The sequence below is a fragment of the Podarcis filfolensis genome (assembly GCF_964270895.1).
Source record: "Podarcis filfolensis genome assembly, chromosome: 2".
In the NCBI taxonomy this organism is placed as follows: Eukaryota; Metazoa; Chordata; class Lepidosauria; order Squamata; family Lacertidae; genus Podarcis; species Podarcis filfolensis.
Genome location: NC_139605.1, coordinates 105,612,321 through 105,627,451, shown reverse-complemented (window position 1 = coordinate 105,627,451; position 15,131 = coordinate 105,612,321). Strand labels below are relative to the sequence as shown.

The 15,131-nt window shown below is 44.1% G+C and overlaps 1 protein-coding gene across 4 annotated transcripts in view; it reads left to right on the top strand.

Moving 5' to 3' along the window:
- The window catches only part of ANKFN1 (ankyrin repeat and fibronectin type III domain containing 1), a 271,898-nt gene that overhangs the window by 149,496 nt on the left and 107,271 nt on the right, over nucleotides 1–15,131 (top strand). For all 4 annotated transcript variants that reach the window (XM_083598613.1, XM_083598612.1, XM_083598615.1 and 1 more), the window contains exons 3-4: nucleotides 2,937–3,144; nucleotides 4,318–4,627. In XM_083598613.1, the coding sequence (XP_083454739.1) occupies nucleotides 4,442–4,627 (186 nt within the window). In that variant the 5' untranslated portion in view covers nucleotides 2,937–3,144; nucleotides 4,318–4,441. The remainder of the gene's footprint in view (nucleotides 1–2,936; nucleotides 3,145–4,317; nucleotides 4,628–15,131) is intronic.

The following is a 15,131-nucleotide window of genomic DNA, read 5'->3' as shown; positions in this document are numbered from 1 at the left end:
ACAGACCTTTTTTTAATTAAATTTTCTGTTTTACGTTTTAGAGTATTCATTTAAACAACCTCAAAATATCAGTGACTTCCCTCCTTCTCTTTCCATGGTTTATTTTGCCTAACATAAATCCCTGCATATTTTATATAAACTAAACCATTCGGTATTCCATTATGACACCTGTCAAACTTATTTACACTGTTGAATTTATCTTAATGCTGCCTACATTTTCAAATGCACACAATTCTCCTCCATATATTCAATAAACATTTTCCAATCTTCTTTAAATGTATGTTCTTCTTGTTCTCTTATTCTATAAGTTAGGTCCTCAAGCTGTGCATATTCTGTCAGTTTAAGTTGCCATTCTTCCTTGGTTGGGACCTCGCTTGTTTTCCATTTTGGGGCTAACAAAATATGGGCCGCAGTAGTGGCATACATTAATAACCTTTTCTGACACCTGGGAATTTCTGTCTTAATTATCCCCAACAAGAAGGACTCTGGTGTGTATTTTTTTGGAAAAGTACTTTTAAACATTTTTTTCAATTCATTATGAATTATTTCCCAATCCTCTCTTACCCTTTTACAGGTCCACCACATACGATAAAATGTACCCTCAGTCTCATTACATCTCCAACACTTATCTGATTTTGTCTTACGTGTCTTAGCAAGTCTACTTGGAGTTAGCTACTATCTGTAAATCATTTTCAGATAGTTCTCCTTCGAGAAATAACATGCTGTAAATTAAGGTTACCAGATTTTTTCCCCCAATGAATCCTGGGACACTTTTCAACTTCCTACTAAATAGATGGATTTTGTCAGGGGACTGATTTGTAAATCCAGGGACTGTCCCTGGGAAACAGGGATGTCTAGTAACCTTACTGTAAATTTCAGGTCACTCTCCCAAAGTTTTTCCCAGAGATGAAAATCTATGTTTTGTCCTATATCTACTGCTCAGTGTGTCCAGAGGCTTTGACAAGCTCGTCTTTTGTTTCCCACTCTAATGACAAATTTTACACTTTATATTAAAGCTTTTCTTTATTTTGTAAGAGTTCTTCAAATTGTGAAGGGGCACCATGTGGTTAAAGGAGGAGCAGAGTTGTCCTGTTAGACTGCCCCCAACATCACATGACACACCTCTTACCTCACCTGTAATGTGGAAGCACCGATTTTGGGTGCAACTTGGCACCTCTGGTCCAAAGCTAGATATGGGAGATGCTCTTAAAAGTATACACACATCTATCCTTGTGCTAGTGGGCATTTTGTAAGCTTCCTCTCCCCCAAGCAAAAGTTCACAGGCTCCCCAAACACAGCTATTATTTTCCTAACCCCTCTCAGCTTTCCCACAATACCTTTCCTGACCGTGCCAGGATAATTGGTTCACCACAACTAAGGCAGACTTTTTCAACCGTCTAATATGTATGCCGCTTGTAGAGGAACTGTGTGTGTTTTGTGACTGGACTTTCACAAGCGGTAGCTGCTGGGTGGAGCATTGGTCTCTTGGCTTCCCAATGCTGTGTGCCACTGCTGGCTGCCAAGGGAGGGAGGGGCAAGGGAGCAGGGATGTTGGCACAATGGCACAGCCAAACAGATGCTTCTAACCCTGTGCCTGTACCGCAGCTACATGTGGTACTGGGAAGTCAGAAACACAATGTAGCCTTAGCTGGGCAGCCACACCTGTGGAGCCCCAGTGTCCACTACTGTGCAAAAGTCCCCCCCCAAATTTTTTTACTGCAGAGTTCATCATCCTCAAGGGTCAGTGCTTTCTCTGTTTAAAAGTAAGTTTCTAGTCCTCAAGATTGTAAAGTTAAGCAATGCCACGCAAGGAAAACAAGATTTCCAGTGGCTGCAGTGGAGCTTCAGTGCCTCTATAGCAGTGATGGCCAAACTTTGCCCTCCAGCTGTTTTGGGACTACAGTTCCCATCATCTCTTACCTCTGGTCCTGTTAGCTAGGGATGATGGGAGTTGTAGTCCCAAAACAGCTGGAGGGCCAAGTTTGGCCCTCACTGCTCTAAGGGCTTTTGATTAGCAGAAAATAAGGGAAACAAGCAAATATACACACATGTACATATTTCATAGCCTGTAGAATTCAATTTAGAAAAATGGAATTGAAATGATTCCTTTCCAATGCTTTACGCTATCTAAGTAACAAGCCAAGAATAACTTAGTACTGGAGTCCTAGAAAACTGTTAAATCCCCCACCTCACACACACAAAAATCGTCTCTCTTCCATCTACTCTTACAGCAGAAGCATCTTTTAGAAAATTCTCTTTGGAGACACTGTCAATTGGATTTAATGAGGTACTCTCCTCATTGTATACCCCAATTATTGGCCCTGTCTCTCGCCATATGTTCGTCATTTAGGGGACCCGTCTGTTTACAATACTTCATTAACCTAGGAAATGTGTGAGGCTATTTGCAACCAGACCCAATTCACGTCTGAAATGCCTTTTTCGCTGCCCTTCCCCTCCGCTGCCCCCACGCCAATCACAGCAGAAAAGAGGAGAAATTTGTGAAATTGGGGAACTGATTGGTTGGTACTAAAAGACCAATTAAGAGCAAAGTGAAGCAATCTGCTTCGATAGTGAGGGAGAAGTGTTCAGTGAGAAAAATGCTAAAGTTCCTTGAGTGGCTATTATCCAAAGCATGGCTGGGGATTTCATAGGCTGTACCAGAAGAAGCAAGGTGGGCAAGTTGCCTCCACCAACCCAGACATACAGCCTATCCTCCACCCACCCATTTATTGCTGAATCCTTGCGGTTATTTCAAGGAAATGCAATATTCACGTATAGATTATAACTGAATAATTAGATGGACAGTAAAGTTGAGCTGCAACCCTGAGGTTTTCTACTTGAAAGCTAATTCCATCAAAGTTTATAAGATGTCCTTCAGATGACCTCCATTTAGAATGAGAGTACTATTGTGAAATATCCCCTTATTTCTCTTTCAGAAATCTATGGGGCAGAGCTGATTCCTTCCCTCCTATGCTCCCACCACCCAAATTTCTTCTTCTGATGTCCCGGGACTTCAGCAATGGCAACAATTGTGTAGTAACCTTTCAGTGCTCATTTCGAAATTGTAGGCCCAAGTTATTCCACTTCATCTAAGAGTATAAATATTGCTACTTTGAAAGTGCCTGCAAAAATAAAAATGAACAAGTAAGTAAAATCCTAATGTGTTGTTTTATTTGAGTTTGTTTGATTTTAGCAATGCCCACCCTTCCCCAGAGATGGGTTTTGTTTCATGTACACATATGTTGTGTACTGCCTGTGCACATATGTACACATATGGTATGAACTGCCCTGTGGCCTTCAGATGAAGGGCAGTATACAAATTTAATAAATCAATCAATAAATTTGTACGGTATGTGTTCAAGCATTAAAAAAACAAAGTGTGGTTTTGCCATTTGTTGTTAAAAGGCTGCAGACAGTGTAAGTCATTTGAAACACAAAGGAACTGTCTTAACGGGTCAGAGTATTGGGCTGTCTGCTCTGACCTATACTATCTTACTCTCTTCTTCTTTGGTGATCACTCGTAGCCAAGTATGATTGTCTTCCATAAACATGGTTTGAACAATGAGTCCATAAGTGACTGTGGAGGCCAATTCTGGATCCATGCGTCCTTCCACAGTGGGGACATTCGTTTCTGGGCGGGAGCTGATCATGGTGTGGATTTGCCAAGCATGCCTTCCTCTTAGCACATTTCTCCCTTTCGTCCTGAGTTCGAGTGTCTTCAAAGCCCATGACACCTTTGGTAAGGCTGTTCTCCAATTGGAGCTGTTGCAGGCCAGTGTTTCCCAGTTGTTGGTGTTTATACTACATTTTTAAAGATTTGCCTTGAGAGAGTCCTTAAACCTCTTTTGTTGACCACCAACATTACGCTTTCCACTTTTAAGTTTAGAATAGAGTGGTTGCTTTGGAAGATGATAATCAGGCATCCACACAACATGACCAGTCGAATGAAGTCAATGTTGAAGAATCATTGTTCGACACTGGTGATCTTTGCTTCTTCCAGCGTACTGTACTGTACTGTCTACTCTGTCACCAGCTAGCTAATCCTTTCAAGCATGTGTGCTACCACTGAACCATTGTTCCTTTCTCAAGCCACTTTTAAAAATGATGGTTGATCAATTGGCACCAGCCTCCTCTTGCTTTCTGTTGCAAGTGCTTCTGGGAGATCAGGGCACTGACCAATGAGGTCTATGAACTCCCACGTTTACTCTCAAATCCTCTCTAAATGAATCCTGATCAGATATTTCACGTAGAAACACCGACGAAATGTTTAAAGGGAAATAATTTTTGCCTCATTTCTTCTTTCCCTTCTGATTGCAGAATTTGGTGATTTCACGAAGAATTTCCATATATTTCTAATGACTTGACTCAGCAAGTTCAACCCCACATATATTCCGGTGCTAGAGCCGTACCGGCTTTCTGCACAGGAACTGCCGCGTGAAATATGACTCAGCAAATGCAGAGCCTGCAGCTTTCCCAGTCGAAAAAGAACAATCCCCCGTCTTCTCCCAACGCCGCTAAGCGACTCTATCGGAACCTCTCAGAGAAGCTGAAGGGAAGCCACTCGTCTTTTGATGAGGCCTATTTCAGAGCCAGATCAGACCGCCTCAGTCTCCGAAAGTCTTCAATGGTAATTTCAATCAACTATTGTTGAAATACATCAAATTAATCATGTGTTTCTCTAAGTTTAGATCCAGTACAGTGGTACCTCAGGTTACATATGCTTCAGGTTACATATGCTTCAGGTTACAGACTCCGCTAACCCAGAAATAGTACCTTGGGTTAAGAACGTTGCTTCAGGATGAGAACAGAAATCGTGCTCCTGCGGTGCAGCAGCAGCAGGAGGCCCCATTAGCTAAAGTGGTGCTTCAGGTTAAGAACAGTTTCAGGTTAAGAACGGACCTCTGGAACGAATTAAGTATGTAACCAGAGGTACCACTGTAGTTTGTTCACACCCATCTCTAGTAGGTATCATTTCTCCACTACGTTTTTACCCACTCTGGATCCCTGTTTTGTTTACAAAATGCTGGAGGTTACAGTGGTACCTCAGGTTACAAAAGCTTCGGGTTACAAATGCTTCAGGTTACAAACTCTGCTAACCCAGAAGTATTTGCCCTGGGTTGCGAACTTTGCCCCAGGATGAGAACGGAAATCGCATGCCAGAAGTGGGCCAGCAGCGGGAGGCCCCTTAGTGAAAGCACGCCTCTAGTTAAGAACAGTTTTGGGTTAAGAACAGACCTCTGGAATGAATTAAGTTTGTAACCAAAGTACCACTGTACTATGAGGAGCAGGGAATGTAGCTGTAAAGGTATGGATAAACACTTTAGGATGTAGAACATTTCGGGTTCCAGGGAAGGTCCTTCATCCACTGGGCTGGAAATATATATCTATATGAATGGGTGAAGAAGTGGGGAACCAGCTCCAACCAACTAAGCCAATGGTTAAGGATGAGTGAAGTTAGATGTTGTTGGCTACAACTCCCATAATCACCAGCCATGGACCCTGCTAACTGAGGCTGGGAGAGCTGGAGTCCAGTAACATTTGAAGAGCTGCAGATTCCCAACGCCTAAATGGTAGGCCATTCTCTGTTTCTGGCTATGGGATGAGCCGAGATGGATTTAGGGGAGTGTGACCGGTTCAGTTGCACTGGGCACAGAGCCTCAGGGGCACTGCAACTATGATGTAGAATGGAAACATCAGAGGCAGGAGGCACCAAATTTTGACATCACACAGGGCATCTTGGAATAGGCATAGATTCAAGTATGATAGTGGCCATGTAAAAAAATATGTTCGTTTTCTGGTTTGTTTTGTTTTGTTTGTGTGTGTGTTTAAACTTCTCCATATCATATATGATGAGCATGTATATGGGTCTGTGATCTTAATTGTGACTATTAAAGTGTATGTTCATAATATCTTATTTTGAATATTATTAATTGATACTTACCTAGTGCTGACTAATTATATATATATATGGTTTTACAAATTAAAATTTACACTCATACCACACATCACAATCAAAAAAGAAAAAAGATTCCCATGAATCTTTTGATTTCCCTCCACACCTCTGTGGGTTCCATCATTAGTCCTTTTCTACTGCATCTTTTATGGTAATCTGGTTTTTTAATCTCCCTTATATCTATAGTTCTTGTTACATTACAAGTATTATTGCAATCCTGCTAATGATTTTAACTGTTTACAGTGGTCTCCAAGATAAACTATAAATTTCCCCCATTCCTTATTGAAGTTTTGGTCTTCCTGGTTTCTGATCTTTCCAGTCATTTTTGACATAGTGCTGCCTAATTTTCATGTTGACTCAGAGATCGCAATTTCTCTTGGTATTACGACAGTCTGAAGGAGATGGTTCTCTCTCTCTCTCTCTCTCTCTCTCTCTCTCTCTCTCTCTCTCTCTTTCTCTTCCTTGACTATCATCATGGTGTATCTGGGCTACTAATTCACCTAAAGGATCAGTGGAAGCCACAGAGTCAAATTGTCTAATGGCCAGAGTGCATTCAGCTCTAGGGATTTCAAACAAATCACCTCTCCTCAGCAATAACTTAGCTCCTGAAAGAGATGGTGCCATCGTAAAGGAGACAGTGGAGAAGTGTGAAGGACAGGGAATCCTTCAGCACCAAGACTATGGATGGTTCAGGACAGTGGCAGAAACCAGCATTCAGGGGCAGCTATAGAGCATGGACATCGAGAGGGGGCAAGAAGGCTGGCCCCCCTCTGATGAACCATGATTCCCAGATTTCTTTAAAAAGATCGAGCAAGCAAGCAAATTTTAACATTTGCAGAACCTGAGCTGCGAGGCAAATTGGACAGTATGTGTTGCTCAGTTCCCCATTTACTTTGGAGGATGTGTTGATGTTACCAGTCTCAACAAAATCATCATGGTTATCATCATTGTTGCAGGAGTATAATATTTAGCTGAATGCTTTTGTTATCCCATCCTTATCCTCCTCTCACAATAGCATCCTCATTCAACTCAGGATTGTTGCACGAATGCTTGGTTATCATCATTACCAATAAGATGATGATCAGAGCACAATATAGGAGGGGTTTGGATTTGATATCCCGCTTTATCACTACCGTAAGGAGTCTCAAAGTGGCTAACAATCTCCTTTCCCTTCCTCCCCCACAACAAACACTCTGTGAGGTGAGTGAGGCTGAGAGACTTCAGAGAAGTGTGACTGGCCCAAGGTCACCCAGCAGCTGCATGTGGAGGAGCGGAGACGCGAACCCGGTTCACCAGATTACGAGTCTACCGCTCTTAACCACTACACCACACTGGCTCATAGGTAGCCTGTTTAAATTAATGGCCCTACCCAGTCATTCGGGATGTGGGTGGCGCTGTGGGTTAAACCACAAAGCCTAGGACTTGCCAATCAGAAGGTCGGCGGTTTGAATCCCTGCGGCGGGGTGAGCTCCCGTTGCTCGGTCCCTGCTCCTGCCAACCTAGCAGTTTGAAAGCATGTCAAAGTGCAAGTAGATAAATAGGTACCACTCCAGCGGGAAGGTAAACGGTGTTTCCGTGTGCTGCTCTGGTTCACCAGAAGTGGCTTAGTCATGCTGGCCACATGACCGGGAAGCTATATGCCAGCTCCCTCGGCCAATAAAGCGAGATGAGCGCTGCAACCCCAGAGTCGGTCATGACTTGAATACCACCCTAAGTATGTGTGCGTGTGTGGATTGTTTTGTATCTCATAACTATCACCATAGCACATAGCTTAGTTAGGCACTAAGTATTTGTAAAAATGCAAATCTTCAAAGTTCACAGTAGCTTTGCAAGAGAGAGAGATGGGGAGAAAACCAGAACAGCTTGGCCATACCCCTGTGACTTCAATAATAATAATAATAATAATAATAATAATAATAATAATAATAATTGTCCCCGTGACCTCCTAGCTGCTCTATTAGGTCTAGGGGGCACCACCTGTCACTGCATGCAAGAATTAATTTCTTTTACATAATTCACTCAAACAATTGAGAAGGATACAAACTTTCCTGAGCTGTGCCATTTGACTATGCAAGCATGGGATTCTGTAATTAATTTCTTAAACCCTGTCACGTACTAAAGAAAAAAGGCTAGATCATGCTATACCAGCTGCACTGGCTCCCGGTGGGGTACAGGATCAGGTTTAAGGTGCTGGTTTTAACCTTTAAAGCCCTATACGGCCTAGGACCCTCATATCTATGGGACCGCCTCTCCTGGTACGCCCCACGGAGGACCTTACGGTTTGCAAATAATAACACCTAGGAGATCCCGGGCCTCAGAGAGATTAGGCTGGCCTCGACCAGGGCCAGGGCCTTTTCGGCCTTGGCCCCGGCCATGTGGAACGCTCTGCCACAAGAGATCAGGGCCCTGCGGGATTTAACATCTTTCCACAGGGCCTGCATGGTGGAGTTGTTCCACCAGGCCTTTGGTCAGGGCTCAGCCTGACACTCCCCTTCTCTTTTTGTATAAGAACTAGTATTAAAGAGGCCTAAGAACTAGTATGAAAGAGGCCTCCCAGCATTCTCACAAGCCTATATAAGATCAGCGTAAACAGTTGGGCTAATGAGCACTTACTGTTCCCAACCCTAACCCTGCAGAAAGCCATCTAATTAGACTTTAATTTGATTTCTGACCTGTTTTTAGGAGGTAATTTAATTATTGTTTGATTTTATACCAATGTTATATATCTGATGTTAGCCTGCCTGAGCTCGTCTTTGGCTGGGGAGGGCGGGATATAAATAAAAGTTTATTTATTATTTATTTATTTAGATAAGGATAGGGAAAGAGGGGATATTTGACTATCAGATCCCAAACCCGCCATCTGTAATGACAGTTTGTGTAAACGACACGTTTGTCTTTATTTGTTTTATTTTCACATAATGTTGATTTTGTGTCAGTTCAGTTCTTAGAAAAGATACTAAATTGAAATCTCAGTAGAGATGCACATTCCTTGCAATTTTCACACTCACACACACCAAAAATGTGTCTTGTTCCATTTTGTTCCTCCTTTTAGGAGGATTGTGGGAGGGTGTAAATACCAATGGAATATTTTATCTTTCTGCCAGGACGCTGTAGGAATTTATTTTGTGCTATAGTTCTAACTATAGACCCAACCATTTTATTTCCTTCAACCCAGGAAAACACATTAGAAGTCGATAATGGTTTGTGGTCACTGTGACCTGCCTACCTCCTTTTCTTTACTGGACCCAATCCCAAAAGGGAAGACTAGCTCTGATTATAGATGGAGTCATTTATGCTCGCAATTTCTTTTCAGATTGACTCTTCCCCTCAAATAATTTGAGAAATCGCCAGTATCCAAATCCAACTGCATCACAATAAACTAGAAGCTTTCAAATAAAAACCAAAATGCCCATTCAGTATCAAATTGCTGAATTTCAGCATCAGGGTTTTAAAATGTTATCTTTCAGTTGATTCTGTCAGCCAATGGGCATCTCAAGATAGTGCTAGCTAGGTCTGTCTCATATGCTTTTTCTAGAATGGATCTGAGATCTGTTCTGGAAAGCCTTCTGCCCTTGTGAGAACCTCTCAGGTTTGGGTCCATATTCTGTCTCTCACCCTGCCTTCTCATCCCTGTTTGCCACATAAAAATGTAGCCACTCCCATGTATTCTGCGTGAGATAAGACATTTATTGTTGGAGGAGGAAGAGGAATGTTACTGCTGTTATTATTATTATTATTAATAATAGCAGTATTATTATTCATCTCTGTGTATTCTATCCCGAAAGGATGCTGCTGGGGTGAAAACAAATGTTTTGAGTTCCCAAAGTTATAGTTCAAGTTCTCAGGGAAAGCCTGAAACCAACCCACATGGAAAGCAAAAAAAAAAAAAAGTGTGAGTTTGAATTGAGAATCTTTTGACAGACTGTCGAAAACAGCCATGCAAATGTATCTATTTATAGTGGATACAGTGGGGAAAAAGATAGGCAAGAAAAAATACAGAAAGAGTAGGTGCTAAGAGGGTCCTCCACTTCTTTCTTTTGATCTTTTTATATAGCTATGAATAATTTTAGACATGTTGAGATTTACTGGGTTCCCATTGTGGGATGTGATACATAAGTACAAGTACAGTGGTACCTCGGGTTACAGACGCTTCAGGTTACAGACGCTTCAGGTTACAGACTCCGCTAACCCAGAAATAGTACCTTGGGTTAAGAACTTTGCTTCAGGATGGGAACAGAAATTGTGCGGCAGTGGCAGCAGGAGGCCCCATTAGCTAAAGTGATACCTCAGGTTAAGAACAGTTTCAGGTTAAGAACAGACCTTCAGAACGAATTAAGTTCTTAACCCGAGGTACCACTGTACAGCATTCCTTGTTTTCCTAGAGTGGACATGCAAGGGGATGTTTGGTCCAGCCAGTCAGAACTTCCTGTTTCCTCCTGGGCTGGGACATACTTACTTTGCATGTGACTAGAGGTGGGCGTGACCTTACCTGCCCAGGTAACAAAAGGGCAAGGCACGCAGCACACCATCTCCCTTTCCTCTGTATTTGACCTCCTCCGTCATTGGACCAGCAGCTTTTTAGCTAGAGATGCTCTGGTGGATTTCAGCCAACAGAGGACAAAGGGACTATTCCCATATGGGATGGATCCACATGCATATATTTTGTAACTAAGTCTGCCTTTAGGGATCCATCTGTGAACTGAATGTGTGCGTGAACTTCTTTTATATACTTTTTATATACTTTACACAAGATTGTGGTGTGTTTATTCTTTTAAGAGTGGTATAAGGGGACTTACCAGGAATCTTGGGATGTGAGTGGCACTGTGGTCTAAACCACAGAGCCTAGGGCTTGCCGATCAGAAGGTCAGTGGTTCAAATCCCCACAACAGGGTGAGCTCCCGTTGCTCGGTCCCTGCTCCTGCCAACCTAGCAGTTCGAAAGCACGTCAAAGTGCAAGTAGATAAATAGGTGCCACTCTGGCGGGAAGGTAAACAGCGTTTCCGTGCACTGCTCTGGTTCGCCATGCTGGCCACATGACCCGGAAGCTGTCTGCGGACAAACGCCGGCTCCCTTGGCCTATAGAGCGAGATGAGCGCTGCAACCCCAGAGTCGTCCGCGACTGGTCCTAACGGTCAGGGGTACCTTTACCTTTACCTTTACCAGGAATCTTATATTAAGATGCTTAAACAAGCCTGCAACCAGCTACCTGCTGTGCGTTTAAAAGGGGAATGTAAAACTCTGCTAAGTTATAGATCTTGTTAGGAAGTTAGGAAGGATATTATTAAACAATATATTCTCTCCTGCCTCCCTGAACATTCCCATACCCATGTTGCACCAATTCCACTCATGGTCTCACTTGCTGCCCTGTAACTGCTTATTTGCCTCCACCAACACAGAGGACTGAGGCTGAGCGGGGCAGAACATTGGTTTGGGGTTCAACTTTGGAGTAGAGGATGGCTCCAGTCCTTGATTCCCCCCCACACACACCCCAAAACTCCCTTTTCTAGCCTAGAAATGACTAGCTGCTGAGCCACAAGCTTCACCATGTTAAATTGCCCCTGTGTTTTGTTTTGTTTTTTGTTTTGTTTTAGCAAGCCCCTTTAACATACAAGACACCGATCAGGCAGGGAATGGCACAAGGGATGGATGAGCAAGGGGGCTGAATTAACCATTAAGCAAAATAAGCCCGTGTTTAAGGCATCAAGAGAAGGGAAGCACCACAGAAATTTTCCATTGCCGGATTTTTAACATTAGTGGTCACAGATTGCTCAGTTGAGCATTCGTTTTCTCAGTTGGAAGTATATCAAAAATCCCAACAGAACCTCCATGCAACAAGGCAGACTGGATACCTGATCTCAGGGGTCAGCAACCTTTTTCAGCTGTGGGCCAGTCCACCGTCCCTCAGACCATGTGGTGGGCCAGACTATATTTTTTTGGGGGTGGGGGAGATGTACAAATTCCTATGCCCCACAAATAACCCAGAGATGCATTTTAAATAAAAGCACACATTCTACGCATGTAAAAACACCAGGCAGGCCCCACAAAGAACCCAGAGATGCATTTTAAATAAAAGGACACATTCTACTCATGTAAAAACATGCTGATTCCGGACTGTCCACAGGCCAGATTGAGAAGGCGATTGGGCCGCATCCGGCCCCTGGGCCTTAGGTTGCCTAACCCTGCCTTATCTCTACTAAGTATAGAAGCAGATGTGTTACATAAGATTACCCTAAGTTTTGTTTCATGGGGGGGGGGGATAAAATTATATTTACAATTTATTATTGTTTATATTTTGAACTAGATGTATATGGGGGCACTCAAATCTTTTAAGTGCTTGGCGACTCTAAAGGTCTTAAGCCAGCCCTGAGGAGCACACCTCTGGTTGCCTCAAAAGCCATCAGGGATTTGCATGGATTCTTTCAATTGCTTAGGAAACCTCAAGGGCCTGTGCGAGTGCTCACAAAGTGTGCTCACGAATCCCCGAAGGCTGCAGGCTCTTTAAAGCCTGCCTGCTGAAATTAGCGGAGACATTGTGTCTCTGCTGATTTCAAGAGGCTGTGCCTTGAAACAGTTGCTTGGCAGAGAAACATCAACCTACCATGAGAGACTTTTGGGGAAAGAGGGTCTTCGGTAATGGGCCGATGCTTGCACGCCGCCACCCATTTTTGAGCATGCACTATCATCAACCTCTGCATCCTGAAGCCCAACATCAGATGGAGATGGCGTGCTTCACAAGCAAAAGATGTTGTCTGCTCCTGCCTGAACAACATGTGTTGAAACATTCTCCTGTTCTCCCATATCCTCCTTCCGCTCCTCAGGATTCAAGAAGTCCTCTCACCCCTCTTGGTGTGGTGGGTGTGGTGGGAGACGGCAGAGGCTTTGCTGGGACTCCGATGAGGGAACTGGAACTTCAATACCCTTCCTGATAGGCAGAGGGGGCATAAACTCCAACTGCCTATCAGAAATCGGATCCTAGCCTGCAGCCTGCTTTGGCACATGGGGATGCAGGTTGGGACTTGGCTGTGCCAGGGGGCGGAGCTGACGGAGCAGGTAGGCTTCCCTCAGATCCGCCCCTTGCCTGCACCTGGGGCACTACCTGTTCGTTCCTTCGCCAAGTTTCCCCACCCTCAGTTTAAGTTGATAGTCAATGACTTTGCTGTGGCTATGGTGGTTGCCGTTCCTTAAGGGGCCGGGTAGGAATTTGCCCACCAGGCTAACTGGCTCTGATCTGGTGGTTTTGCCTACCTCATAGCAATGTCACTACTGGGCTTGGGCATAGGGGCAATCCTTTGTTTTGGATGGAGAGGATGTTGTAGTTTCCGCCTGACCCTCCAAATTCTGGGGTATCCTGTTAAAGCAGTGGTTCTCAACCTGTGGGTCCCCAGATGTTGTTGGACTACAACTCCCATCACCCCTGAGCTCTGGCCTTGCTAGCTAGGGGTGATGGGAGTTGTAGTTCAACAACATCTGGGGACCCACAGGTTGAGAAAGGCTGCGTTAAAGGGATCTGGGGGGAGTGGCCATGTCTGCGTGCCCAGGCAGAGCCAGGGCCAAAGGCACTCCCCCAAACGGCAGTCCCTGCGGGGGTCACCCTATTTGATGTAAGTCTTACAAACCCTTCCCTGGATTGTCCACATATCACTTCCAGCGGGCGGGCCGGAAGTATTTAGATTGCCCCACGCCCAAGCCAAACTTCTTTCATCTGTAGTCAGTAAAATTGTGGTCTGTTTTGACACAAAACCAGTCTTGTTGGTCTCTTGTTTATATGGGTTGGGTTATGGGAAATGCCTGGTTCTGCAAGCTGTCTTGCTATACTTTAGTTGCCATCTCAGGTATGGAAATCCACCCAAACACCATGTCCTTACCTTCTCGACAGCACAGTTACCTCCCAGATCCCCATTATTTTTACCCACAACTCACAGCATCCCGTATACAGTCCCTTAATTTGTTGAGTTTAGATGCTCAGAAATGACATGAAACATAAACCTGAAGGAGCGTCTCCACCTCCATCGTTCTGCCCGGACACTGAGGTCCAGGGCTGAGGGCCTTCTGGCGGTTCCCTCGCTGCGAGAAGCCAAGTTACAGGGAACCGGGCAGAGGGCCTTCTCGGTAGTGGCACCCGCCCTGTGGAACACCCTCCCACCAGATGTCAAAGAGAGCAACAACTATCAGACTTTTAGAAGACATCTGTGGGCAGCCCTGTTTAGGGAAGCTTTTAAGGTTTAATAGGTTATTGTATTTTAATATTCTGTTGGAAGCTGCCCAGAGTGGCTGGGGAAACCCAGCCAGATGGGCGGGGTATAAATAATAAATTGTTGTTGTTGTTGTTATTTCCACTCTTCTCTGACCCCACTACCAACATCACATGCTCATGGGGTAAACACACGGAGTCACTTCTCCTCCTCAGGATAGGAAATTCACTGGCACAATAGTCTTCAGGGTAGGAAGTAGTGATCAGACCACAGTTCCCTAAAGCCAATTAAGCCAACCTAAAGATGCCATTCTTCTGGTTGTGAAGCAAGGGCATATGAGGGGAAATTATTTGGCCTGGTTTGTCCACGGTAGAACCAACTTTGTTTGGCCAGACAATATTGTCGCAATCTTCCCACAGAGCTCCCAACATGCTCAACCTCAGCTGGGCCTTGCCGTGGAAATAATTCTCTCCTTTTTTCTTCCAAAACTAGAACAGTGCTACTAGCTAATTATCACAAAGGGATACTGAAAAGGAACTCTGCAGAACTTGGCAAGGTACCACTGCAGAGCATTAGAAAGATGTTCTTGTAAACAAAAACCTGCAGGCCATATTATATTTCTGCACCTGTTTCTCTCCTGTTCAATTAAAAGATGATGTGTTTCTTCACTGCCTAAGCCTTGTCCTTTTCTGCCTCACTCGTGTACTTAGCTGCTGCGAACAGGAAGATTTGATCATTCTTTTATGGGCTTGAACAGTCCATTGTGCGGGAGCTAGTACCTCCGTCCCCATCCTTTGCTGTCCAACCTGCATTTATTTTCTGGGTGATTTGGAACTATAAAAAGGTAAAAGTAAAGGCAAATAGGTCAAAGGCAAATATGGCGTGCGGTTCTTATCTTGCTTTCAGGCCGAGGGAGCCGGCGTTTGTCCACAGACAGCTTTCCGGGTCATGTGGCCAGCATGACTAAACTGCTTCTGACACAATGG